Source organism: Gopherus flavomarginatus, chromosome 11, assembly GCF_025201925.1.
Source record: "Gopherus flavomarginatus isolate rGopFla2 chromosome 11, rGopFla2.mat.asm, whole genome shotgun sequence".
In the NCBI taxonomy this organism is placed as follows: Eukaryota; Metazoa; Chordata; order Testudines; family Testudinidae; genus Gopherus; species Gopherus flavomarginatus.
The window spans coordinates 37952542-37978191 of NC_066627.1; the positions used below are offsets into that span (position 1 = coordinate 37952542).

At 42.8% G+C, this 25650-nt stretch overlaps 1 protein-coding gene across 9 annotated transcripts; it reads right to left on the minus strand.

Moving 5' to 3' along the window:
• Positions 1-1257: 1257 nt before the first annotated feature.
• On the minus strand, positions 1258-17113 carry ZFP64 (ZFP64 zinc finger protein). Of its 9 annotated transcripts, none has more exons than XR_007768535.1 (7): positions 16282-17113; positions 13931-14167; positions 12355-12516; positions 11098-11160; positions 10162-10413; positions 2814-4165; positions 1258-2058 (listed from the first exon to the last, which is right to left on the minus strand). XR_007768535.1 is itself a non-coding variant. In XM_050918120.1 (7 exons), the coding sequence occupies exons 2-7, from the start codon at positions 14472-14474 to the stop codon at positions 2865-2867; spliced, it is 2064 nt and encodes a 687-aa protein (XP_050774077.1). In that variant the 5' UTR covers positions 14475-14568; positions 15430-15503; the 3' UTR covers positions 1258-2864. The 9 variants fall into 9 exon arrangements, 8 of the variants coding, with proteins under 8 accessions (XP_050774077.1, XP_050774078.1, XP_050774074.1 ...); XM_050918120.1 differs by lacking the exon at positions 16282-17113 and adding exons at positions 14426-14568; positions 15430-15503 and having other exon boundaries at positions 1258-4165; XM_050918121.1 differs by lacking the exon at positions 16282-17113 and adding exons at positions 14426-14568; positions 15325-15359 and having other exon boundaries at positions 1258-4165.
• Between the last annotated feature and the right edge of the window lie 8537 nt (positions 17114-25650).

A 25650-nucleotide genomic window follows, 5' to 3' on the forward strand; every position in this document is an offset into this window, starting at 1 on the left:
GCTCAGACTATACTTGCCCTCTCCTTAGCTTTGGGTACATCAATCTCCTTTCCCATTCTGTTTCTGATCTTACATTACAGTGGGTTTGCTCAATGACTTGCAACTAGTCCTCCTCAGCTGTGAGCTCACCATAAACCAGCATGCCTCTACCCACAACACTTTAGGAACTGGCACAGATGACTCTCAGATGGCTATGAAGAGAAGCAGCTGCAAATGGAATCATCATATGGAAGGCTGAGAACAAGAACCACTATACTACAGTATAGAGTGCTGATAATCTTTTTAATGTAGATATCCACAAATTTCTCCTTCAAACTGCAATGCAGCGTGGGAGCTAAGAAGCCATCTTCCTTACTAATAAATTAGTCCTGTTTAACATTTTCAACATTTATTTTATAACTAAACAGCCTTTTCTCCCATCCAGAATGTTGGAGGGTATATATTGCTAACTGGTTCTAATCAAACCAAAGCCAGGATTCAGGAATCAAGATTATTATTCTGAACTGCTTTCTTGAACATGATTTTAAGGCCTAAACAAAACAAACCTCAGAAAAACTAGACTGAGTGGCTTTCATGGAATAAGTTGGCATTGCTGGTGGATTCAAGCGTTCAGAACAGATCTAATCAACTCCTCTGTCAACAAAAGTGAAGGGTTCTAAAACTGTACCTATAATTTGTGTCTGCATTTTCCCACATCATTTCCAAGGATACGATGACTCAGATTTGTGAATGCAAACACGAGTATGGCTGGAAAAAATACATGTGCAAAGGGATTTTTTAAAAAAAGATACTATAAAACCAATTTTAAATATGGCCCTACTTATGTATCCTATCAAAACAAGTTTTCATACCCATGGAGAAACATTCTCTCTCTCTCTAAAAAGATACATATTATATACCTAACAAACTGTTAATCGAAGCCACTGATTTTTTATGACTGAAGCCAAATACTAACATTTACATATTTATTCTTTATATAAATATACATTCATTGCATGGTGATGTTAAGTACACAAATAACCACCTCTACCTTGTTCTGTACTAAAATTTTTATATATATTTTAATTAACTAGCTTTTTGATCCTCAAAATGGAATCTATGATTAGGTTTTGTACCGCAACAGGTTTTCCTTTTCCTCTCTTTAAGCATTCTTACACAAAGAACAAAAATGGAAATGCAAAATACATTTCTTTTCAATCACACAACTAAAAAAAATGATAATGCAGCACCAAAACAAATGACATAAAATTGCAGCACTGTATTTGGAAAAATATATTGTATTTTTTTTTAAAAAAAGGACCCTTCTGATACAGAGCATTGTGCTGTATACATGATTTGCATAAAAGATCTGTTATGACACAAAGTATCACCAACACACAGACAGCATTCTATTGTTTTAAGAGAAGTACTTTGGGGCCTGATTCTGCACGAGTGTCTCAAGCAAGGTGCTAAGTGCCCCCAAACCCTATCAACTTCAATAGACTTTTCATATAATTAGCAATTACTACAAATCTCTAGACAGAATCCCCAAATCATTTTTGTGGTGCAGGACATTTCTTGGGGACTAATAATCAGCCAGGACCAGCAGACAAGTTAGCACAACTATCAGAGATACAATTTTTAGTATACCTTTAAGGGGTTTATGGTTCGCATTCCGCCTTCTTTAATGTACGTGTTGTGATGCCACTATGATGTGTGCACAGTTCTGGGAATACTGAGAGCATTACAGCCTGTTAGCTAAACAGCCTGCCAAGGATCTGATCCAATTCCTACAGAAGTCAATGGAGTTCTTTCCATCAACTTCAATGGACACCAGATCAGACCTCAGACTCTCTGTCAATGCTCCATTTAGCTTCTAGGGGCCAGACACTGAAAAGATCTCAGCTCCCATTTATGCACTGAAATCAATGCCCAGATTTTTTTTCCCAAAAAACTCAGCCAGAAGGGCTCTGAGCATTTTGGAAAAGTCTGGTGATAACTGTCACATTAGGAGCTGCTGTGTGCTGAGCAGTTTTGAAAATCTGGCTCCAATTCATCCCGATGAGTCTGGTTCTGAATCTAAATGGAAAAAAAAAAATCAACATTTACAAATTTAGACCCCAATCCTGCAAATTTAGACCCCAATCCTGCAATCAGGGGCCTTAATTCTTAATGTTGTTTAATATACTGTTAATTTTTTATCATCTAAATAGTAGACCTGCTAAATAGACCACAGATCGCTCTCCTGTCAGCTTCAGTATTCCACCAGATGGAGAAGACTAGGGGGAATCAATGGGAGAGCGTCTCCCATTGACAAAGCATAGTATGGAACCCATGGTAAGTGTACATCTAAGCTACATTGACCTGAGTTACGCTACTAACATAACTCAAATTGCGTGTTTTAGATCAACTTTCCCCCATAGTGTAAACCTGCCCTCAGACTTTTCACAGGGGATGGGAATTTGTCATGATGGTATCTTAAGGCAAGATGTTCTTTGCATTTGATTAAAAAAAAAGCAAGCCAAAAAGCTATTTTGTTTAAATAAGACATTTGCTGCGCAAAGTAAATCCTGCTCTGGGAAGTTTTTTTGAAACGTGAAATTTTAAACAGTTGCTTTGATATTCAGGATCACATTTTTCAAAGACTGTAGCATCTAGTTTCCAATGCATGTAACTGTGCACAGCCTTGTGTGCAGGTGCAAGTCACTGCATGTATATGTGAGAATGCAACATATGACTGTATGTGCAAAGTGGTGCAAATGGAATGTCAGAGGCCAATCTCAGGACACCTGAAAATCTGGCCCTCACTTAAGTGTCATGAAAATCCCACTGACCTCAAGGTTTCAACAAGGCAATCCAGGGCGGAATTTGCACTAGTTTTTTAACTAATCTGGTATAGAGTCTGCAGGACACAACAAAGCTGTATGGGCTCCACTTTGAATGATGGAGTAGGTCTGCTTAGGTGCTTGTGTATGAGAGGATGAGGAAAAGATGGGAGGAGGGGGAGCTGAAGTGGACACAGAGATACTCTGACCTCCATCACTAACCACAGCCACGTCTGTTGCCCCTTCTTGAATCAAAGCATTGAGCCCTTCCAAGTCAGAGCAGCTGATTCCAGAGTCATTGATGAAAGTTTGGCTTGCTGAAGCCCTGTGACTACTGACTGAAGCAGCAGGAATCAAAGTTTGGTGGAGAGCACTGCTGTCACTTTGGTCCTGGGCAGTAAGAAGAACTGCCGGCTGCCCCACTGACACAGCTTCGCTTTGAGAAACAGGGGGATGAGGCGGTGCCAGTAGACTGACTTGGCGCAGTATTTGCAACTGGCTACTCGCAGATAGGTCTTCCTGATTCTGGCCAACTAATGTGGGAGGCATAACATTCACTGAAGCAGCCTGAACTGTTCTATTAGCTTGAGGCACTTGATTGCCAGCAATGATCTTGACCCTTTCTTCATTGTAAGGAGAAACCTGAGTGGCTTGAATTGGAACTTGAAGGTGACTTACTGTAACTGGGGCACTGGTCTGCCTACTTGGGTCCATGTGCAACTGCAAAACAGCAAGTTCAGTACTTTTGGTCCCATTATACTCTCTGTGCTGCTTCTTATGGCTCCTAAGAGAATCTTCTCGGACAAAGGAAGCCTCACACAGGCCACACTTAAATGCTTTCTTGGCATCTAATTTGGCTACTTGCCTGGAGCTGCCCTGCTTTGACTTATCTCCCTCTTTCTTCTCAGAGGTTTGCTTTTTGATCTTGACTTTGTCTGCATGGGCTTTCTTCATGTGCGTGGTCAGATTGCTCCGCTGCTTGGTATCAAAGCTGCAGAAGTCACATTTGAAAGGGCGATCCTCACAGTGAATTCTCTCATGCACCTTGAGAGCCGCCTTGTTAGAGCAAGAGTAGTTGCATTTTGAGCACTTCACTGGCTGCTCAGGCTGATGGGTTCTTAAGTGATGCCGAAGGGTTGTTTTGTTTCCGCACTGGAACTCGCACTCTGGACACTTGAGTGTGTTCTCCATGCTGTGCTTGATGCGGATGTGTGATTTCAGGTTCCCTTTCATGGCACAGCGGACGTCACAGAACTCACACTTGTAAGGCTTCTCTCCAGAGTGCACACGCATGTGCCTCTTCAAGTCCGAGTTGATTTTAAATTTAGCACTGCACATCCGACATTGAAACGGAGCATCTCCTGTCAACAAAACATGCATTTAAATTAGAGGAGTCAAGCCACGAATCTACAGGATTTCCTGGATAGACTGAAAGCTTCAATTAACTACATAAACTTAAACTGGTACATGAACCCAATTTGCTCCAGTTAAAATTTCCCAACATATTTCCACAGTGCACTAAATTCTTTAGTAAGGCGAAATTCAAATGCTGCATTCTCTTGTTTCACCTGAAGCTGATCAGACACACTTTTGTGTGGGAAATACAGCAGCCACTCCTGGCTCAGAGTGCTTTTGGCTAGAGAGTGTATTTGGGCATGCTTGCAAGCCCTGCAGTTCCTTGGTATTTGTATTCCAGATGTTCTCCACTTCTAGTTCATTTTAGGGGTATGAATGGTGGAACACTGTTCCAAAACAAGCTACTGAAGATTCTCAATTCTCCTTCATTAATAAGATTGAACGTCTCAGCTAATGCTTTTAGCTAATTGAGATAAACATTAAAAAAAAAAAGTTGTATCTCTGCTAGATTTTGATGCATTATAAACCTTTCCTAAATATATACATTAGCATATACATATAAGCGTAGTCATGTTGAGAATTTAACTATGATGGAGTATTAAATCAGTTCCAAACTATGTGGAATTCAATTACTAGCTAATCATCTTTTTAAAATATTTTGTTCATAAAATATTTACCACTGAAGACCCAAATTAAAAACCATCCTCCAAAATAATTTACACATGTCTGTTCCTATTCTTCTATGCCACATTTGCCCTAGGATATTTGGCTCAAATTTCTTAGATTTGTAGAATCTGGTAACTAAAGGTGCGCTATTCAGCTAGATTTTCAGTTTTTGACGGAAACGTTGAAAAAGCAAAGAGGGAAGGTGATAGGGAAGGACAACACTTAGTAGCATATACTTGGATGCACAGAAAATACACTGATTACTCCAGATTTACAGGATGTTCCTACAGTTTGTATTGGGGAAAAAATTAATTGTATTGCAGTGGGGCACCATAACTGGAAAAGAAAAATTAAAGGAGTGAAACATGCAAAAAATAAATAATGATGTGTGGATTCATATGAGTTTACTTATATAGAAATGTAACATTATGGAACTATTTAGTGTATAGTTTTGTCTTGCAATTCAACAGTTGGAAATGGAGGATTCTGCATGATGTGACCAACCAACTTTCCACAAGCTACAATAAAAGATTTTTTTGAAATTAATATGCATGTAGGAGTGTGTGCCTGCACAGTACATGTACATGCACAATTTTTTATAGGCACACACATGAAGACTAGAAATAGCTGCAGCTGAAAATCTGTGTTAAAGGATTCAAATGCTAGATCTTGCAAATTTTTTTTATTTGCTCAACTTTAACCATGAATAATCACTTCAAGGGAACTACTCACATGGGTAAAGTTAGTTACATGTATAAGCATTTGCATCTTCAGGGCCTAAACCTCTGTTCTTTGCATTTCCATGCATTTGTAGGGTTGTCACAATATGTGCAGCCAAAATAACCACATATATTTAATTCATAATCACTGGATCAAATCCAGGGCATGGACTTACAAGACAGTGACTCCATTCAGAATATGATGATTGAAAAAACAAAAGTAGCACACTGTAGTAACTAGTATTTGCAAAACAATACTATTCATTCTTAACAGTTCTTCTCTGATCCACCTGAACAGTAAGACTTCATTTTGGTATTACTTTGTCACGCCATGGAAGGAGAAAAGTGAAAGAACTATAGGGTGCTATGTAAGACAAACAAAATGCAGGAACGAACTAAGTTCAGTCAATGCTTTGTTCATTAATAATCAAGCTGCATATGGCTAATTTATTTTACATGTTAACATTTTATAGATCTTTGTGATATTTGTATAATTTTGCATAATTTGTTTATCCAGCTACATATGTCATTGATTTAGCTGCTTATTTTTCAAATCAAGTTGTGGCATACTGTGCAAATCTCACATCTATTTAATAATTGAGATATATAGCATATTATGTTTGTGATAAAGATTTTTATTAACGAAGATACACTACCAACCAGTGTAGCTTATTTATTTTACAGTCACAGCTGCATACCCTTCTAGTCGAATTGTAAGACACCACTACTGAATTTTTACTTAGTTTACTGATGAAGGCATAGTACGTATTTCAGTAGCTCAATTTTCATATATTGGACTGACAGTGTTACTCACTTCTGTACTCAAATTCTGCAATACATGTGTTCTCAAAATTGCAGATTGATCTATTATACATATTTACACTACTGGCCTTGCATAATTTGACACTGGCAGAGGTACCAAAGAAATTCAGGGCCTTGATCCTGAAAACTATTACTCGTGTGAACTGTTCCACTGAAATTAAGAGAAGAAAGGATTAATCAAATTAGCAAGGGTGTATAAAATCTGACTCGAAATTATATACAGTAGAACCTCAGCATTACGAACTGACCAGTCAATCACACACTTCATTTGGAACCAGGAGTATACAATCAGGCAGCAGCAGAGAAAAAGTAAATAATAATAAAGCAAATACAGTACAGTAGTGTTAAATGTAAACTACTAAAAAATAAAGGGAAAGCAGCATTTTTCTTCTGCATAGTAAAGTTTCAAAACTGTGTTAAGTCAATGTTCAGTTGTAAACTTTTGAAAGAACCATAAAATGTTTTGTTCAGTTACAAACATTTCAGAGTTACGAATAACCTTCATTCCTGGGATGTTTGTAACTCTGAGGGCTTGGCTATACTTGCGAGTTAGAGCGCAATAAAGGAGCCCCAGGCACATTAGCTCACTACCCGTCCATACTGGCAAGGCACGTAGAGCGCTCTGACTCCGCAGCTACAGCACTTCTGGTACTCCATCTTAGTGAGTGGAATGTTTGCTGTGCCCCTGCTGGAGCGCCACAGCACCAGTGTGAATGAGGTGCTGCATTACTGCGCTCTGATTGACCTCTGGAAACGTCCCATAATCCCCTTAAGTCAAGTGGCCACTCTTGTCATTGTTTTGAACTCACTGTAGGAATGCTGTAGGAATGCAGATACGCCCTTTCAAAGCTCCGTTTCTGACAGCTGGATGCTTATCTGCTCCAGGACAAAGGAATGCTGCTTGCTTTGAGTGAGAGGCGGGGGGGGGGGGTGGCCGGGGCGGGAGAGAAGGTCTGCTGTTGTCTGAACTTACAAGACAGCATGCTGACATACTCTCAGCCCCCCAAATACCCAGTCTCTCTCCCTCCCTCCACATACACACAACACACTCCCTGTCACACTCCACCCCATCCCCTGCATTTGAAAAGCACGTTGAAGCCACTTGCATGCTGGGATAGCTATCACAATGCACTGCTCTTTGTGGCGTTGCAAGAGCTGCTAACGTGGCCACGCCAGTGCGCTTACAGCTGAGTGTGTAAACACTCAGCAGCGTTTTCCCTGCTGCAGACTCTGAAGGCTGGTTTAACTCCCAGCTCTCTACAACTGCAAGTGTAGCCATGCCCTGAGGTTCTGCTGTAGGTCACAAAGACATTTACTTCTATGAATTTATAACAGATTTCTGGTTGTACAGAGAATGGTTGATGCAGTACCATTAGGACCTGCATTCTGGATACAAGTGTGAATTTTTTTAAAATCCAGTCCACTTAATTTGCTAGTGAATAATAGGGATGTAATCATTTTTTAAAGCTTTGTATTTATATACAACGAATGACACAAGTTCTTCATATCTAAAAAAATTTACTTGGGAAAGACAGAGTTTAGTTTCTTGCTCTAAAGACTTGACATCACATACTGAGCAGTGAAGTAACAGGGTCAGAAAAGACCTCAAATCTGTGGAAACAGGAACACAGTTCCCACTTCAACACACTCCCTCTTGCCTCCTAGCCACCATGGAAGTCCTTCCACAGGACATCTGCAAGAGTGGGCATTCCAGAGATAGGAGGGAGGGATGAAATCTGATCCCCACTACAGAATGAGGTGTTCCCAGAAGTAATCCATACAAGACTTACTGGAAGAACTCCCTCTGTTTGCTGTTCATCTTAGTTTCAAGCCTTGAAGGGCAAAGGCAGATGCAACATGGTTTCAAAGGGCGCTGTGCTGCTAATGAAGTGAAGAGTCATGAAACCTAAAGTGAAAGGATAACTTTTCTATGTGGATAAATTGTGGATTATGCTGACTTCTCAGCAGACCCTAGGGAATCTGCTCCTGGCACATGCCTCTTTCCCTCATCCACCCTGGAACAGCAGGGAAGAGACCATTTTAATTCCACAAGTTCTAGTAGAGGGGTCGGCAAGCTTTCAGAAGTGGTGTGCCGAGTCTTAATTTATTCATTCTAATTTAAAGTTGCGTGTGCCAGTAATACATTTTAACATTTTTAGAAGGTCTCTTTCTATAAATCTATAATATATAACTAAACTTTTGTTGTATGTAAAGTAAATGAGGTTTTAAAAATGTTTAAGAAGCTTCACTTAAAATTAAATTAAAATGCAGAGCCCCCTGGACCGGAGGCCAGGATCTGGGCAGTGTGAGTGCCACTGAAAATCAGCTCATGTGCCGTCTTAGGCACATGTGCCATAGGTTGCCTACCCCTGCTCTAGTATAAGAAGTCAAATTATTTATTTGGAGAGGGGAGCATGTGGCCCTGAAAGGACAACTTGACACAAAGGCTGTGATTTTAAACAGGCAAAGCATGACTGTGTTCTCAGGATCATGTCACCCTATTTACCTGCTAAATATCACAAAGGGCTTATTCACTCCTTGTTCTTCACTGGCTGAATCCCGAACCAGTGGCCGAAAGTATATTAGTGCTGAGTCATCAGTATTCACAGGTGACACTGAAAAGCTACCTTACTTTGGTGGAAAAGCGGAGAAGAATAAAACAAAACTACTGTTTTCCTTCTCCCATGGATTAATCCTAGGAGCACAACTGCTACAGCTTACATATATGTACCTGTGTGTAATCTGCACACACTTGCGTTACAGGAGGAAAATCGACATCAGGTGTTCTCTGGACTGTATCTATCATTACTATCTGACTCACCCATGTAGAATTCCTACTTCCCATCACATCTTGTTACGTAGCAGAAGAAACAGGTGAACCTTGTAAAACAGCTCCCTAGTTGCCCTGCCTGTGGCATCACAGCAGATTTGTGAAGCATAAAAGACTCTTCTGCTAAGGACAGATTGGTTTGACCCTCCGCTCCTCCACATTTCACATGTGATTTATTTCTTTTATCTGCTGGAAATAAATTCCACACTGCCTACATCTGAACTAATGTACAGTGTAGTACTTCAATTCAGAATCAGAACCTAGAGCAGGTTCAAAGCTAATATAGTAAACCCTGAACAGTAATCGCTTTGCTGCTAACATTCACAGAATTAATCAAATCCATAAAGAACAACATGGAAACCAATCTAATACCACAGAATAAGCAAAAAACATCATATGTCAGAGATAACTGTACAGTAACAAAAAAATTCAGTATCTTTACAAGCTACAAGAGAAAATGTGATTAAAAGAGAATTTAGGAAAATAATTTAACTATAAGAAGTTATGGATTTAGTATTTGCAAAAGGTATGTGGGCTGACAGCCCTGGAGACTGAAATCATCTGTCCACAGAACAAGCATAGCATGGACAGCAGTAAGGCCAGTTTCCTCATATTCTCCTGCTAACATGCCCCAGCCTTGACCTGGAAGGGACCCCACCAGCAATGGAATTTTAGCTGAATTTAGTAATTTGCAGATATAAACTAAGATGAATTATGCAGAAATTAAAATAGTTCAAGGGTGTCTACATTTGGAGATGGCACTGGTTTAACTAGTTCAATATCACAATCAATTTAGTTAAACCGTTGCAACTTTTCTATAATAGACTCCAGATTGGGAGTTAGACACCTTGGCACTTGTGAAAATCCCACTGGGCACCTATCTACATCTTTAGCATCGAAATACCTCAAATATGGCCCAAGGCGTTTTGAAGTCTTACAGATTGCAATTCTGGTCTAGACTTACCAGTATGGGATCTGAGATGGACAGTAAGCTGGCTAGAGTTGCGGCTTGCATAAGGGCAGATCTGGCATTTAAAAGGACGCTCATTTGAGTGGATGCGCTGATGCTTGTTGAGACTGCTGTTGTCGGCAGCTGCATAGTCACACTGTTTACACTTGTAAGGTTTCACCCCAGTATGGGAACGCATGTGCATCTTCAGCTTATCTTTGCGACTGAAGCACTTGCTACACACCTCACATTTATGGGGCTTATCTCCTGAAAACCAGCAAAAGAGCATCTAAATAAGAACTTTTGTAATGACACAATCTTGGAACTAAACAAAACACAAAGAAACTGTATAGAATTTTCAAATCGTCATAGCTTGAATTTTCCCAAGGCCTCCTTAAATTCTCCTCCAATGTTTATGCCTTCAAACACCTCCACATTAGCCACTCTTCCTAATATGCACAGAAAACATGGTAAGGAATCAAGCACAATTCAGAAGACCCTTTGAAAATTTGTCCCCTTACACTAGCTTTTGAATGTTCATTTGAAAATGATTTACATGTTTTTAAGAATTATTGTGTCAAACTAAATTTTTTTTAACTTCTTGTCCTAATCTGTAGTACAATGCGGTGATGCACTGAAAAACAGCTTCCCATTCATGCCAGGTAGGTTCCTGTGTGTCAGTGATGAGTGAAACATACATCATTTTTGATGTTCTGAAATCTGAGGGCCAGATGACTAAGTTACAAACTGGCCTATACTAAAGTAGTTTGTACCATAATGTGGGACTTGGCATGTGAAAGGGACAGTCCTTGCATTCCAAGAAGCTAGGGGAGGGATTGTGCCTCTTGAATATGTAGGTTGTATCACCTAAAACTAGATGCTTATTTTGTTGGAAAACATCTATTGACAATAACAACAAAAAAAATAGGTGGTGATGGCTTTAGAGTTTACCTGTGTGTGTTCTTAAATGACGTTCCACATCTTTCATACCATATGATGTCTTGAATTGGCAACCTGAAAATAAATTAGATACCACAAACAATAAATTAGATTTTTAAATTTAAGAAAAACAAACAAGACAACGGGACAGGGGACATGTACTTTGACAGATTCAGGATGTTACCTTTCTCGGCATGTATCTGTAACATTTCTGTGTCAAATATATCAAGGCTCTGTGTGTGTATACAAATAAAGAGAAGGAATTCAACACTGCCGGAAAATGAAGTCCACATCTTGTTTGCATATACTTACTTACAATAAGTAAGTAGCTATACTTACCTATAAACTTTAGCCTTCTAGTGCTTCCCTAGAAGATAATTCATTCTCTGCATTAACTCATTCTGGAATTTCTCGTGGTAGTCTCTAAAACAAATTGTGTGGAATCTCTGCCTGGGTTTTGAGATGCACTCTACAGTACACAGGGGACACAGGGAGACTAATTAATTTCACATATAGTCTCAGATTAGAGATAGTGGGCACCTAGCTAACACACTGGGGCCCTCATTCTCAGGAGTTTTGCCTGAGTTAAGGATACTGGATAGGGCCCTGAAAGTTTGTGTGCGTGCAAACTAAGACTGTGCATGTGAAATAAGATTCTCAGGTAAAGGAAAGATTTGAAACAATACTGTAAACTCTATTTAAACAAACAAGACTACTCATGTGAGGAAAGTTTAACTCCCAAACCTTGCAGCATTGAAATCTATATGAAAGAATTAAGCGTCCATTTTGCAGGAATTTATATGGTAACATCACCGATTAATATGATTTAAATATTGTCAATATTTAAAATCAATCCATCCTTGCAAATGCTTTGGTTCATCAGAGCTGTGGCTACAGTGCAAATAAATTTCAGGATTCTTCACATGACTTGAAGGACTGGGAACACAGTGAGGAGGATACAAATCAGGCCCTACTTTTACAGTGATGTGTGTCAGCACACCTGGAAGCCAGGTAGAGCCCCATTGACCCTAGCCAGTACACATCATTAGAGCAAGATCTGAGGGCTTGATTCTACTCCCACTGAAGTCAATGGCAAACTCCCACTGACTTTAATTGTGTAGGATCAGGCCTAAAGAAGCATATCAAGTTGTCTTCTAGATCTGTGCAGATTAATTTCATGAAATTAGGCAAACCTTGCATATTTATAATTATACTAAACCCACCAATTGCAAAATGAAAAAAAAACAGACAACACAGCCAATACCTAACCTGGATAGCAGCAGTTCAATTTCTTTTGGACAACTGCAGTAGTGGATTTTCTGGAACGCGTTTTTGATGATGGGGAGACAACAGTGGCAGTCTGAGGTTCACGGCTCTCATTGGGTAGATATGTTTGGTAGCCATGCTCAAAAACAAACTCTGGAGCAGAAACTAAAAACATAAAATGGCCCACTTTCTTAGTATAAACATCTTCAATCTGTATCAAATTCCATTAAGCACCGCCCGCACCTAGTTTTAGTTTTACAATCACATTTGCCTATTATTTTATAAAATGTTTTTCTCTACCTATTACAAGTGAAAGCCCCAGGTAAGCAAAAAAAAAAAACTGTCAAAGGCCCCTATCCTGAAACTGGATATGCATGGCTAGTCCTTTGCACCAGTACAAAGTTGCATTGAAGCCTGTGGGATTTTGCACAAGCAGAAGGGTATGATGGTGCAGATCCAATTGCAGGATTCAGGGCTAAGCCAGTTTCTTCTGCTGTTTGTGTAGGGGGGGCTATATGAGTACAGTTATGTATGTTGTTAGCAGGATCGGAGCCCTAAATCAGTATTCAGGGGAAACAGCAAAATTGGCTTTATACAAAATGCTGTCAAAAGTATGAAGTAAACAAACTGAAAAAAATTGTGTGTTTTTTTAAAATATCTACTCTTTCAGTTATAGGAATTTTAGCTGTCAGCTGTAAACACAGTAAGAAAAACCATTTTAACATAGACTAATTAATGGCTTTTAAATTGATTAAATCTCATCCCTGTCCGAATATCAAATAGGTTGGTATTATTACCCTCATTTTACAGGTAAGTAAATAAGAGGCAGATAATTTAAGCAATTCATCCAAAATCCAGTGAATCATGGGCAGGGATTTGAACTCGAAAATTCCTGGCAGCCAGCCCTGAAATCAGTCCACTTGACTATCCTATCTTTTCACTCGTTTTAAGGCTTTTGTGTATCAGATTCTTTACCCCAAAACATTTTTGCAAATCGCTCTGGGAATTAATGTGTCTGTTCAAATTTGTTCAAAGTAAATGAGGCCCTGAGTCTGAAAACATGCACGCATGTGACTTTATGCAAGTAAAGGTCTGCATATACTTCAGCCTGACTTAAACCTTTGCAGAGATATGACTACTGAGTATCACAATATTTCTAGCTAATTAATTGTGGAAGCAGTTGTTCCAGATGCAGTGTTCTCTTATAAGGAGACCTGGATTGAAGGCCAACAAAAACTCTAAGCCTATGTTTGTTACCAAGGGCACTATTAAAAATGCCCTGTCATTTGAATATTTTTCATAAATGTTGCCACTGATTACAGTTTCCCTTTCATTAAGTGCTGGCTGCACGTTACATCAGGCTTAAGATATTATAAATGGATTAATAGTTTTAATTGTCAAATTAAGTGCATAGCGTTATACCAGAGCTAACAAAGTAGTCAGTTTGCTTCTCCTTCCTTCAGCAAATCATATGTGAATACTTGTGTGCAAACTAGTATTTTAACTTAATGTGATGGGGTACATGGATTTACATTTCTATTTCCTATAGGATGTGTGCTTTCAAATTCCTAAGCAATACCTGTGATGGTCTGAGTCTCTGAAGTGATTGTTCTGGTTGTGGTTTGAGTCTGTGTTGATGGCACAGTTTCTTCTGAGACAAACTGGACTGTACTAGTGGTTCCATTTGCACTGATCAGCTGGCAGCCGCTTTGCTTGTGAGCAACGAAGGCATCTAGGTTATTGAACTGCTGCTTGCAAATGCCACAAATGTGAGTATCTGGAGTGAGCTCCACTAGGACAGTGGTGCCTCCTGGAACTACAAAAATGGAAGGAGATCAAATAATTTACACTGATGAAATCAAAACATAAGAACATTCCTACACAAAAGCAAAGAGAGATTCCAATAAGATTATCAATTATCATATGGATCAGGGCCTTGATTAGTATACCATGCATTCCATTGCTCATTGAATAACTGCAACATATCCTTTAAAACTAGTATTGGGAGAGCTATAATAGCAACTGTGAAACCAAGATGCTGAACTCTATAAATACTGTCCTCTTCTTAGTATACCATTCAACAGAGACAGCACATGGGCATTACAACCACTAGAACCAAACATATTTAGTGGTACATGAAGCTTCTGGGCACTGACTTCAGTAGGACTTGCGTGTGCTGAGCAGCCTGAAATGCAAAACCATCAGATCATAGGCAACCTAAAAAAAAAAGTTACATTAAAGTTCCTGGGAAACATGATTCATGAAACTTGCATGCCTGCAATGCTGAACCATAGGTTGCTGATAAGGCTACATTCTTTTTCCATGTTACACACTAGGCCACAGAGGCTTGCATGACAATTGCAGTCTGGGAACTTGCATCTTTGCATGCTGCACAGTGACACTCTCACAGCCAGGCGGCTTGCACAACTGCACAATGCCAATGTACACTGGACTGGGCCCTACACCATTGCTCCTTGCATTACGCCCATGGAGCTTGCCCTGTGCACCTGGGAAGCTTTCCCAGAAAATGTGCTCCAATTATGGGGTGTGTGTGTGTGTGTGCAGGGGGGTGGGGGTGTCCTTAATGAACAAGGATAGTCCTGGAGGCAACATGGAGTGAAGTGTCAGGGTATCTCTTGCCTGGCTCCCCTGCAGGCATCCTCTGTGCTGCCCACTGGAGCCCAAGCAGCAAGATTGCCTTTTCCCCTCTGTCCTCATCTCCCAGGGCCTTCTGCCCTGCCTCCTCCCCTGCCCTGACTGCTTAACATCCAACTTCTTTCCCTGCCTCCCCTATCCCTAACTCCCCGACCTGTTCCCCCGCCTTTCCCCTCCCTCATAGCTGTTCTTCTTACCGTGCCTACTCCTCAAAAGCCCTCTCTGCCCTACTTCTGCAGCCCCTGCATCCACCCAACGCCCCACAGGCATCTAATGCCTCCTCCCCAGTGGGGGGCTAGAACAGTCCCCGCCCTTCACCCCGATCTCCGCTCGCCTTGCCCGTCTCCTCCGCGAGCCCGTGACCGGAGGAGGCAGGCCAGAGTCGATCTCCGTCGAGCAGCTGGCCAGGGCTCCGGGCAGCACCTCTCGCCTGCTGCCGGGATGAAGGGGCTTCTCCTGGGCGGGGTGTCGGAGCCCGGGACCCGCTGCGGTCCGCCCTTCCCTGTTGAGCGGCGGCTGATGGCTCCGGCCGCCTCCCCCGCTCTCCGCGGACCGGCCCCTCGCTGCGCCCCGGCTCCCCGCCTGGGGCGGCGGCACCTGCTGCTCGCCCAGGCCCCGGGCCCACTGGGGAACTCCGAAGCGGGCCCGCCCGGGGAGCCCCGCTGCGCGCCGGGGCAGGCCGCCCAGCCCCCTGGCTGCTCTCCCCCGAGCCACGTTCCCGGGCTCGGCTCCCGCCCGCTTCTGGCGCTACTCAGGTTTCGGGGCCTGCCCGGGCCCCGGCTGGGCTCCGCTTCCCCAGCGCGGGCCCCGGAGCGCGCATAGCCCGCTCGACACTTACACTGCACGGGCCCGGGGAAGCCCGGCGCCCTCCCGCCGCCCGGGTTCATGGCTCGCTGCACGGCCTGGCCCGGGAGCTCCGCCAGCGCCAAGGGGCTCACTGGCGGCGGGGACCCCCCGCCCCGCCCGGGCAGGGACGGACGTGGAGCAGCCCAAGCCGAGCGTGCCCGCGCGCTGTGAGCATGCTCAGTGACCGCCGCTGAGGCCGCGGTCCTCACGGGCCCCGGAGCCCACTCCTCGTTCTGGGGCGGCGCGTGGGGACACAGGGTGGGGGTGGCTGCTGCCCCCCCCCCCCGTGCAGGTCTAGGCCGGTTCCTGTTTGGAGTCTCTGTACACTGGGCAGCCTGCCGCCAGGTCTCTGTACAGCGCCAGGCAGCCTGCTGGTGATTCCGTAGGCACTGGGTGCAGGCTGCTGCTAGCGCCGTTTATAAATTATACCTAGTGTGCAGCCCGCTGCTGTGTGTGTCTCTGCACGCTGCTTGCTGGTTATTATGCGTACAGCTCCACGCAGCATGCTTGGCTGCTGCTGTCTGTAGCCTGTCCCTCCCCAGCTGTGCACAAGAGGGTGCTCATGTTTACCCATCCCACAGACGGCGCACCCCGCACTGCTGGTACAGCTTGGGTATAGACAGTCAAGCGCAACAATGCAAATTAAGTGCCTGCAAGTGTCAGAGGGGTAGCCATGTTAGTTTGTATCCACAAAAACAACCAGGAGCAGGGACTGCAAGTTGTAGGGGCCCATGGTGCCCAGGCTCCAGCAAATTCAGTGCTGGGGGGCCCACTCCACCAATGTTCAGGGCCTGGGCTCTCTCCTGGCCCCGCCTGCTGCCCCTGCACACCTCCCCCAGCGTCTCTGCCTTCGCTGGGCCCCCTGCAGCTCTGCACTGCGATCCCTTGTGGCCGCTGCCAGCTACAAGGGAGTGTCACCAGGGGCAGGCTGAGGTGGCTGCTGCGCCTATGGAGGGAGGAGGCGCATGGCAGCCCCCTCTCCCCACAGCAATTGACTCCAGCTAGGGCTTGTCCTGGCTGGACCTCCAGAGAAGCAGCCTGTGGGGCTAGGAGGGCGCTGGGTGACTGTCATGGTGGGAGGGCCAGGGTGCCCCAGAGGTCGTTGCTGCTGGTGGAGAGAAGGGAGTCCTCTTTGCCCCCACATCCAAATCCTGGGGCAGCCTGCCTGCTGTACCTCAAACCCCCTCCCAGAGCCCACACCCACCACCCCAAGTCCCCTCTCCCGCTCCTTCCTGCACGGCAACTCCCTGTCCCAGCCCAGAGCCTGCATCCAGCACCCAAACCCCTCCCAGAACCCGCACCCCTCCCACACCCAAACTTTCTCCCAGAGCCTGCACCCCAAACCCCGTCCTGCAGCCAAACACCCTCCCAGAGCCTTAGGCAGGTTGGCGGGTAGGGAGACTTGGACCTGTTCTGGGCACCACCAGAAATTATACAATCCTGCAGTCCCTGGAGTCCTAGGAGTCTAGTGGCAAAAGCTTTCATGAGTAAAAAACCTACTTCTTCAGATGCATGGAGTTTTTTACCCACAAAAGCTTGTGCCCAAATAATATGCCCAAATAAATGTTAGTCTTTAAAGTGCCACCAGCCTCCTTGTTTTTAAGTGCCTCCACTCCCTCTCCGTTTGCATTCCAGTGTAGCCATCCCACAGGTAGATTTCTAGACGCAGACCTAGCTGAGCAGGACTTTCCCTGCAATCACTACTCCCAGGTCTGTAGGCTACTGTCATAACTATAAAGGGAAGGGAACAGCCGTCCTGTGTACAATAGTATAAAATCCCTCATGGCCAGAGACACCAAAATCCTTTTACCTGTAAAGGGTTAAGAAGCTCAGGAAACCTAGCTGACATCTGACCCAAAGGACCAATAAGGGGACAAGATACTTTCATATCTTGGTTGGGGGAAGTTTTTTGTTTGTGCTCTTTGTTTTGGGGGTTGTTCGCTCTTGGACTAAGAGGGACCAGACATCAATCCAGGCTCTCCAAATCTTTCTGAACCAGTCTCTCATATTTCAAACTTTTAAGTAACAGCCAGGCAAGGCGTGTTAGTCTTATTTTTGTTTTCTCAACTTGTATATGTTCCTTTTTGCTAAGAGGATTTTACCTCTGTTTGCTGTAACTTTGAACCTAAGGCTAGAGGGGGTTCCTCTGGGCTATTTGAATCTGATTACCCTGTAAAGTAATTTCCATCCTGATTTTACAGAGATGATTTTTACCTTTCTTTCTTTAATTAAAAGCTTTCTTTTTAAGAACCTGATTGATTTTTCCTTGTTTTAAGATCCAAGGGGATTGGATCTAGACTCACTAGGAATTGGTGGGGGAAAAGAGAGGGAATGGTTAAATTCTTCTTGTGTTAAGATCCAAGGGGTTGGATCGGTGTTCACCAGGAACTTGGTGAAAAAGCCTCTCAAGGCTACCCAGGGAGGGGAAGGTTTTGTGGGAAAAGAGGGTGTTCCAGACACTGAGGAATCTCGGTGGTGGCAGCGAACCCAGATCTAAGCTGGTAGTTAATTTTAGAAGTGTTTATGCAGTTCCCCACATCTGTACCCTAAAGTTCAGAGTGGGGGAGGAACCTTGACTACTATATACTAGGTATCAACTGTAAGAGGCGGAATAATCTATCTGCTGTGCTCTCAGTGAGTCCTTTGCTAGTTCTGAGGCGGAATAGAAGGGAAAGCAGGTGCCCTCAAATGCAGAGGGGACAAGAGCTGGACCAGGTGGGAGTGGGAGAAGGCCATAGAGGGAACAGATTGGAAAAGTATTATGTGATTATGTAATTAAAGACTAGATCCTAATGCAGCTCCACAAAAGGGGCGAATTAAGGTTGAACAGGCAAATTTAATTCTAACATTTCCTCACTTTTGAGTGCTTGACTTTGCACCCGGAATATTCTTTTTGCCTAGTCCTTTGTGGGTAGTCAATTATAAATGCTGGCAGTTTAGTGTATACTCTAAACACATGCACATAGTTCCAGATTACAGTTCATGTTACAATTGGAGTTCTACTCCCCTGGCAAAGTGGCATCCACATGATATCTTTCTTGATTTATTTTGTCAAAACAATATGCTGCAGACATAGGACCGACTAGGATGCAGGAGGGGAAAATCCTTGTTCTGGTCTCCAGAGCAGAGGCCGCTGAATAAATGTGTTGAATAACTTATGGTAGGTTTAGGAAGAAGATGATTGAAAACACTACATATATCCCTCTTTGAGACTACAGGTAAATTTTAATCCCAGTTCTAGATATGATGTCTAAATAATACCATAAAATGATTTAGAATAATCCCCAAATTTGAATTAAGCCACAGTGGTTATTATATCCTGAAGATCGATATGGTTTTAGAAATGCATTTGGGATCCTCGAATCACACTAGACTAGACTTACAGAATTTCCATTGAAACTCTGGAAACACACCTTCTATTGTGTCAGCATAAATATATAGTTATTACCTGTAAAATGAGTTTATGAAAACATAACCTAGAAGTAGAAAATATGAAAAGTGCTAATGATGCTTTCTTTGGAGTGTGTCCAAAATATATCATGGTTAAGATAGTTACAACAATCAGTCTTAATCTATTTTTCCACAGTTTGAGAAGGCTTCATCATTGAAACATCACCTCTCACCCTTATTACTATATTTTCCAGCATATTTACTTTTATCCAAGGTAGATATAACCAATTTTTTTTCTGCAACAGTACTACACTTCATTTCAGCTGTAGTTGTACCTTGGAGTGTAGAAACACAGAATGTTACAAAGCAGTTCTGAATCATAGCATCGCTGAAGATCAGTTCAGCAAACTTCCATATTTACCCACACTAAACAACATTTAACTTTCAAAAGAAGCACCCAGTTGCATGAGAGATTTGTACAGAAATATTCCTATAAACACTAATGCATATGCATAACTTGACTCACAGAAGTACATTTTGTCAAGTGCATAATGTTAGCAGGGTCAGGGCTTTATTTAAATGGAAAGCTGTTTTGGACAGAGACCTGGTTTTCATATCTGTCTTTATAGGGCTTAATGAACATTTGACGCTACATAAATAATAAATAAAACAACTTCCTGTATGAGGATTGACTTTTGACAGTATAATACTATACTGAGAGCTCGAACCACTGAGCAGACTCTGCAGAGCTCACAGTTGATGCTATTTCCAGCCTATAAGGCATAAATCAATATGCATGTGTAATCTTTTTCACCCTTAACCTGACTGAAAGGAAAATACCACACTGCTCCAGGCCCTCTCCAAGTGCTGTGCAAGTGAACTAAGTCCAGAAAAGACAAATGTCAATCATGAAAGAAGAATTAAAAAAACCTAAGGGTGTAAAGACTTCCCTAACCAGGGAATTCTAAACAGCCATTTCAGACCACTGCATTGGACAACCACGGCCTACCTCAGGGGCGGACAAACTTTTTGGCCTGAGGGCCGCATTGGGTTTCCAAAATCGTATGGAGGGCCGATTAGGAAAAAGCCACGTGTGACCTGGCCCCTACCCCCTGGCTTCTCACCCCCTGATGGCTCCCCCCCCCGGGACTCCTGCCCCATCCAACCTCCCCGCCCTCTGTCCCCTGACTGCTCCCAGACCCCCAATCCTAACTGCCCCCTGGCACCCCATCCAACCCCCTCCTTCCTGGCTACCCCCCAGAATTCCTGTCCCATCCAACCACCGCTTCTCCCTGACCACCCCCAGACTCCCTGCCCCTAACTGCTCCCCGCTGCCCCATCCAACCCCCCCCTCCTTCCTGACTGCCCCCCTGGATGCCTTCCCCATCCAACCATCCCTTCTCCCTGACCGCCCCCAGACCCCCCACTCCTAACTGACCCCGCCGCTCCATCCAACCCCCACTCCTTCCTGACTGCCCCCCACGAGACTCCTGCCCCATCTAACTACCCCTTCTCCCTGTCCCAAGTGCCCCTGGAACCTCCACCTCTGACTGCCCCCTGGACCCCCATCCAACCCCTCCTCACATTCCTAATGCCCCCCCCCAGGACCCCTGCCTCATCCATCCCCCCTGCTCCCTGTCCCCTGACCATCCCTAGAACTCCCGCCCCTGACTGCCTCTGGCCACCCCATCCAACCTCCCCTCTCCTTCCTGGCTGCCCCCCCGGGACCACTGCCCCTATTCAACCCCACTGTTCCCCGCCCTCTGATCGCCCCCAACCCCATCCATCGCCCCACCCCCGATCACCACCGTGAACTCCCCTGCCCTCTATCCAACCACCCCGCTCCCTGCCCCCTTACTGCGCTCCCTGGAGCACGGGTGGCTGGCGGCCCGGCTGCACCAGGACAGGCAGCGGTGCCACCAGCCTACAACCAGCCACACACCGCGCAGCACAGAGCACCGGGTAAGGCTGGGCTCTGCAGCTGCGCTGCCCCAGGAGATCGCCATCTGCCGCCCAGAAGCATTGCACTGGCAGCAGAGCAAGCTGAGGCTGTGGGAAAGGGGGATCAGCAGGGGAGGGGCTGGGGGCAAGTCTCGTGGGGTAGGAGCTCAGGGGCCGGGCAGGAGGGTCCCATGGGCTGGATGTGGCCTGCGGGCCGTAGTTTGCCCACCTCTGGCCTAACTGGTTTCCCAAAGAAAACGATTTATGTTCAGCGAGAACTGCATAGACTATTACCTTTATACAAAAATTCCAGACATACTTACCTCATTTGAGATCACACTGGGGCAGTGTTATCCTCGCTTGCCAGCTTAGAAAAACCAGGGAACTGATCCAAAACCCACTGAAATAAACAGAAAGATACCTTTTGATTTATGTGAACTATAGATAAAGCACTAAAAGTGAGACAAACCCCTAAAATATTATACCTTTTATTGTTGTATTTGTCTTGCAAACAAGATAGAGTGGGAAAGGTTTAACAGGGATGAGAAAAAAATTAGATTAAAGGAATGTTGAAGGAATGGGTGTAGGAAAAGAGAAATATTACGAAAAAAGTACAAAGGTAAAAATTATTGGAATTAAAAAAAGACATAAAGCCTGATTCTAGGCTTGCAGGTACTGATGTAAATCAGGATTTTTCCCCCTGTTCCCAATGTATTTACAGTGGGTTAAAACCAGTTCAGGTGAGATGAGAATCCGGCCGAGTGGGTGTGGGAAGAGGAAAAGAAATATAATTCGTAATTAAAATTTTCAGAGGTAGGAGAAAGACAAATGAAGGATGGATTTATAGAAAAATAAACAGGGCAATTAAAATAACAAAGATTCTAGGAAATAATTCATAGTAATTCATCATTATATTGATGGATAATGACATATGCAGCAACATAAATTCATTGTGCATCAAATTAATTATGTTAAAAGAATAGGTAATCTGTCTCCATGATGATAACATGTAATTACAATAATTCTTTTTCAAATGTTTTAAAATAATGTCATTTCAATTCATAATGCAAGGTAGGTAGTTTGACATTTAATACATTCTCTATTTATACAATATTTTCAATATAAGTGTGCTTCTCAGATTAAATGATCGGATTAAATGAAGATATCGCTTATTGCTCTATGAACCCTAAAATAATTCTGTGTGAATATTATTCACTGTGCTAACACACAACACAGTGACACCAGAGAATATACCTCAAATGAATAATATAACAAAATAACAATTTGTTTCTTTGTAATATAGCTAATTATTCATTGTCAGAAAGTGGTTTAAAAACTATGGTGGGTAAATTGTCAGGGTTTTGTGCTGTTTAGTGCAGAAACCAAGGTTTGTTGTCATTCACAAAATAAAAAATGCAGGGCCATGATTAGGAAATTTTGGGGAAAGTGTCCTGGATTAAACTCAGTTTCCCAGTAAGTATCTGATTATATTTATTTATTTCCACACATCAATGATTTATTACTAATGTTCATCAGCCTTGCTTTTTGGAATTTACATGTTAAATTATTGTGTATGTGAACCTGAACAAACAAATGACCAGCTGCAACATTTGCATGCACATATGCTTTCTGTTTGCATATGCACCAATTGTATGCAGAGGTGTGGTAAATGCACAACCCAATTAAGGTTTTAAGTGCACAAACATACAATTCTGGAGATCTAGGCCTATCATCAAACCATTCATACCTTCACTTAACTTGGAAAAATATTTTGCATTTACAGGATACAGGCCAAGCTTTGTAGAATGGAATGCTGAAATTCATATTTAGGTACCTCGATGAGTGGCCTGTTTTCCAAAGTGCTGAGTAGCCAGCATCCTGTGGTCAATGACTTTAGTGGTAGTTAAACTGGGTCCTAAAATCTCAAATTAATTGATCCTCACGATATTTTCTTCAACAGGTTCTGCAGCGTAGATTTGCTGGCTGTAGCTTTGAGAAACCCCAGAGTCCCACTAGTGATGCACTGAATGCTAACTTCCCTCTTGCTATTTGGGACGGTCAGGCCCTGATTCAGCAACCATTTCAGCACACGCTTAGTTTTAAACATATGCTTAAATATATCTCTGTCAAGCAAAACACATACTTGCATGCTTAACTTTAAATACATACCTAATTCCCATTCATGCTTAAGCTAAGTATGTGCTTCAGCATTTTGCTGAATCAGAGCCACAACAAAGAATTCTAAAGTGACTGGATTTTTTTAAAAAGGCACCTGCATCTTACTTTTCATCTTTGCAAGCCCGGCTCTGTTGTGCTTGTCACTCCTTCTTTCTCTTCTTACTGCTTTGTGTTCCTTTTAAAATTCTCTTTTTTTCCCTAGATACTGGCTGGCTGCTATCATAACCTGAACAACCTTTAAAACAAATAATTTATACTGAAGGTTGGCTATGTCATAATTAACAGGTTATTTTGATGATGGATATGTCATTTCTGAAAATAAACTAGTTATCTTGTGAAATTTATTTAGCCACGTGTTGTATAAATAAAGCAGCATAGTGAAACACTGCTGGGATAAACTTGATAACTAACAAATATATGATGGATTCAAAATTGCACAGCTCAAGTCTAATATTTAGTCATTTTTATGATATTATTGGGTCGAAAATGAAAAGCAACCCCAGCAGAGGGACTCCTTTAATTCTCGGAGGAGTTTTGCTTGCTCACTAGCATAGTACAGAGATAATTCTATTCTAGAAGCTTTTGAATGCTTTACAAGTAATAGAAACCAAGTGGGAAAAGCATATTCCATATTTTAGTGCTGACATTCTTGCAGAAAAAAATAAAAAAATAAAAGATTCAGAATACTTGGCTGTGATTCAGTACCTAAAGACTTTCTGGTGTTTTTCAGAATTCCCCTGAGCCCTATAAATGTTTCTGTTCTAGAGGTACCTATTGTAGCTATAGTCACTTATGCCAGTTTATCAAACTAACGAGCCATTGAGTGATGCTATTCCCAGGTTCAACTCCACTAGGGAGGGAAAGTGGAAAACAAAACTGAAATTTAGACAGAATAGAATTCCTCAGGGCCAGGACAACTATAATTTATTAACTCATACACACCAAAGCTTACCAAGAATAATATTCTTCTTTGAGGTTTTTCTCTACAAATCTTGTCATCTTTCATAAAGTCCAAGCATATAGATAAGGCCACATAATTTCAGTACTGGTAATGCCTACTGATCTTGCCACAAAATAAAATAAAATAAAATAAAATAAAAATAAAACCTCTCTCTAGCTCCTCCGCCCCTCTTCCAACCACAATGTGTGCAAATGGCTATAAAAGGAAAGAAGAGTGTTTCACTGTGTCAGATGACTGTAAAAATGATCACTGCTTCTATATTAGCCATAGAAAATCAAGCCTTCCCACCTTTTTAATTAAAAGATGTCTTCAACTTGACATAGTGATGATGGATAAGACTGGGGAAAAATGCATTTTGTGTTGTATAATTCTGAAGCATTTATGAAACTAGTGGGGAGTATACTGCATTCTTAGTGCCTGGACCTGCAAATCCTTACCACATGCCCATATTCCTTAATCACACGAATGCCCCACTGCGTTCAATAGGATGATTCATATGTGTAAAGGCTCCTTTATATGTTATTAGTACCTGTGATGTTTAATATGGCAGACAAGAATGGACATTTATGTGGAATAATGCTTCATTTTTAGAGTAGGCTTTAGTCAGCCTAACAAAATCACACAGAGGAATAAAGCCCTTTCATTCCCCTGAATTAGGGCTGCCTAAATTGCAGCTCTAGTTTCCCTTTGGCACCAGCATTCTAGCTAACATCTACCCCCACAAGAAAATTGGTGCAATGATGGTTCTTCCCATTTCCCCCAGTGTGATAGCCAGTGGTGCTAACTGACTGCAAGGTGTGAAGGAAGCAGGACCCTTTTAAAGGTAGCAGTAGCACACTCCATCCTTGGAGCAAGTGGGGAGCAGCGAAAGCATTGTGTCTCAGAGTCGGAAGGAACAGTGCAGCTATGCACTGCCCCAGCCTCCAGCACTGAATTTAAAAACTCAATATAACTCTTAAGGGATAATTCCCAGTATAGACTGACTCTCCTCACCTGACAGAAAAAAAGGTCAGCTGGGAGAGCATTAGACTGACTATATAAAGGCCTCTCATTCATTCTCTGGTTTTGAGAAAGCTTTTTGTTATGGGCTGGCTAGCTTACTTGGCTAAACTGTAGTGCTACTAACACTGAGGTCAAAGGTTTGATGCCATTTAGGCTAAGCCTCCTTTGTATAGGCCTGTTACACAGGAGCTCAAACCCACTAGTCTGATGGTCCCTTTTGGCCGTACAATGTACAAATCTTTTTTGCCAGGTTTGGTTTGCAAAGAGCCCTATTGATAATATATTTTTAATTGTTTATAGTGATTGTTTTATAAAACACCAGCTGA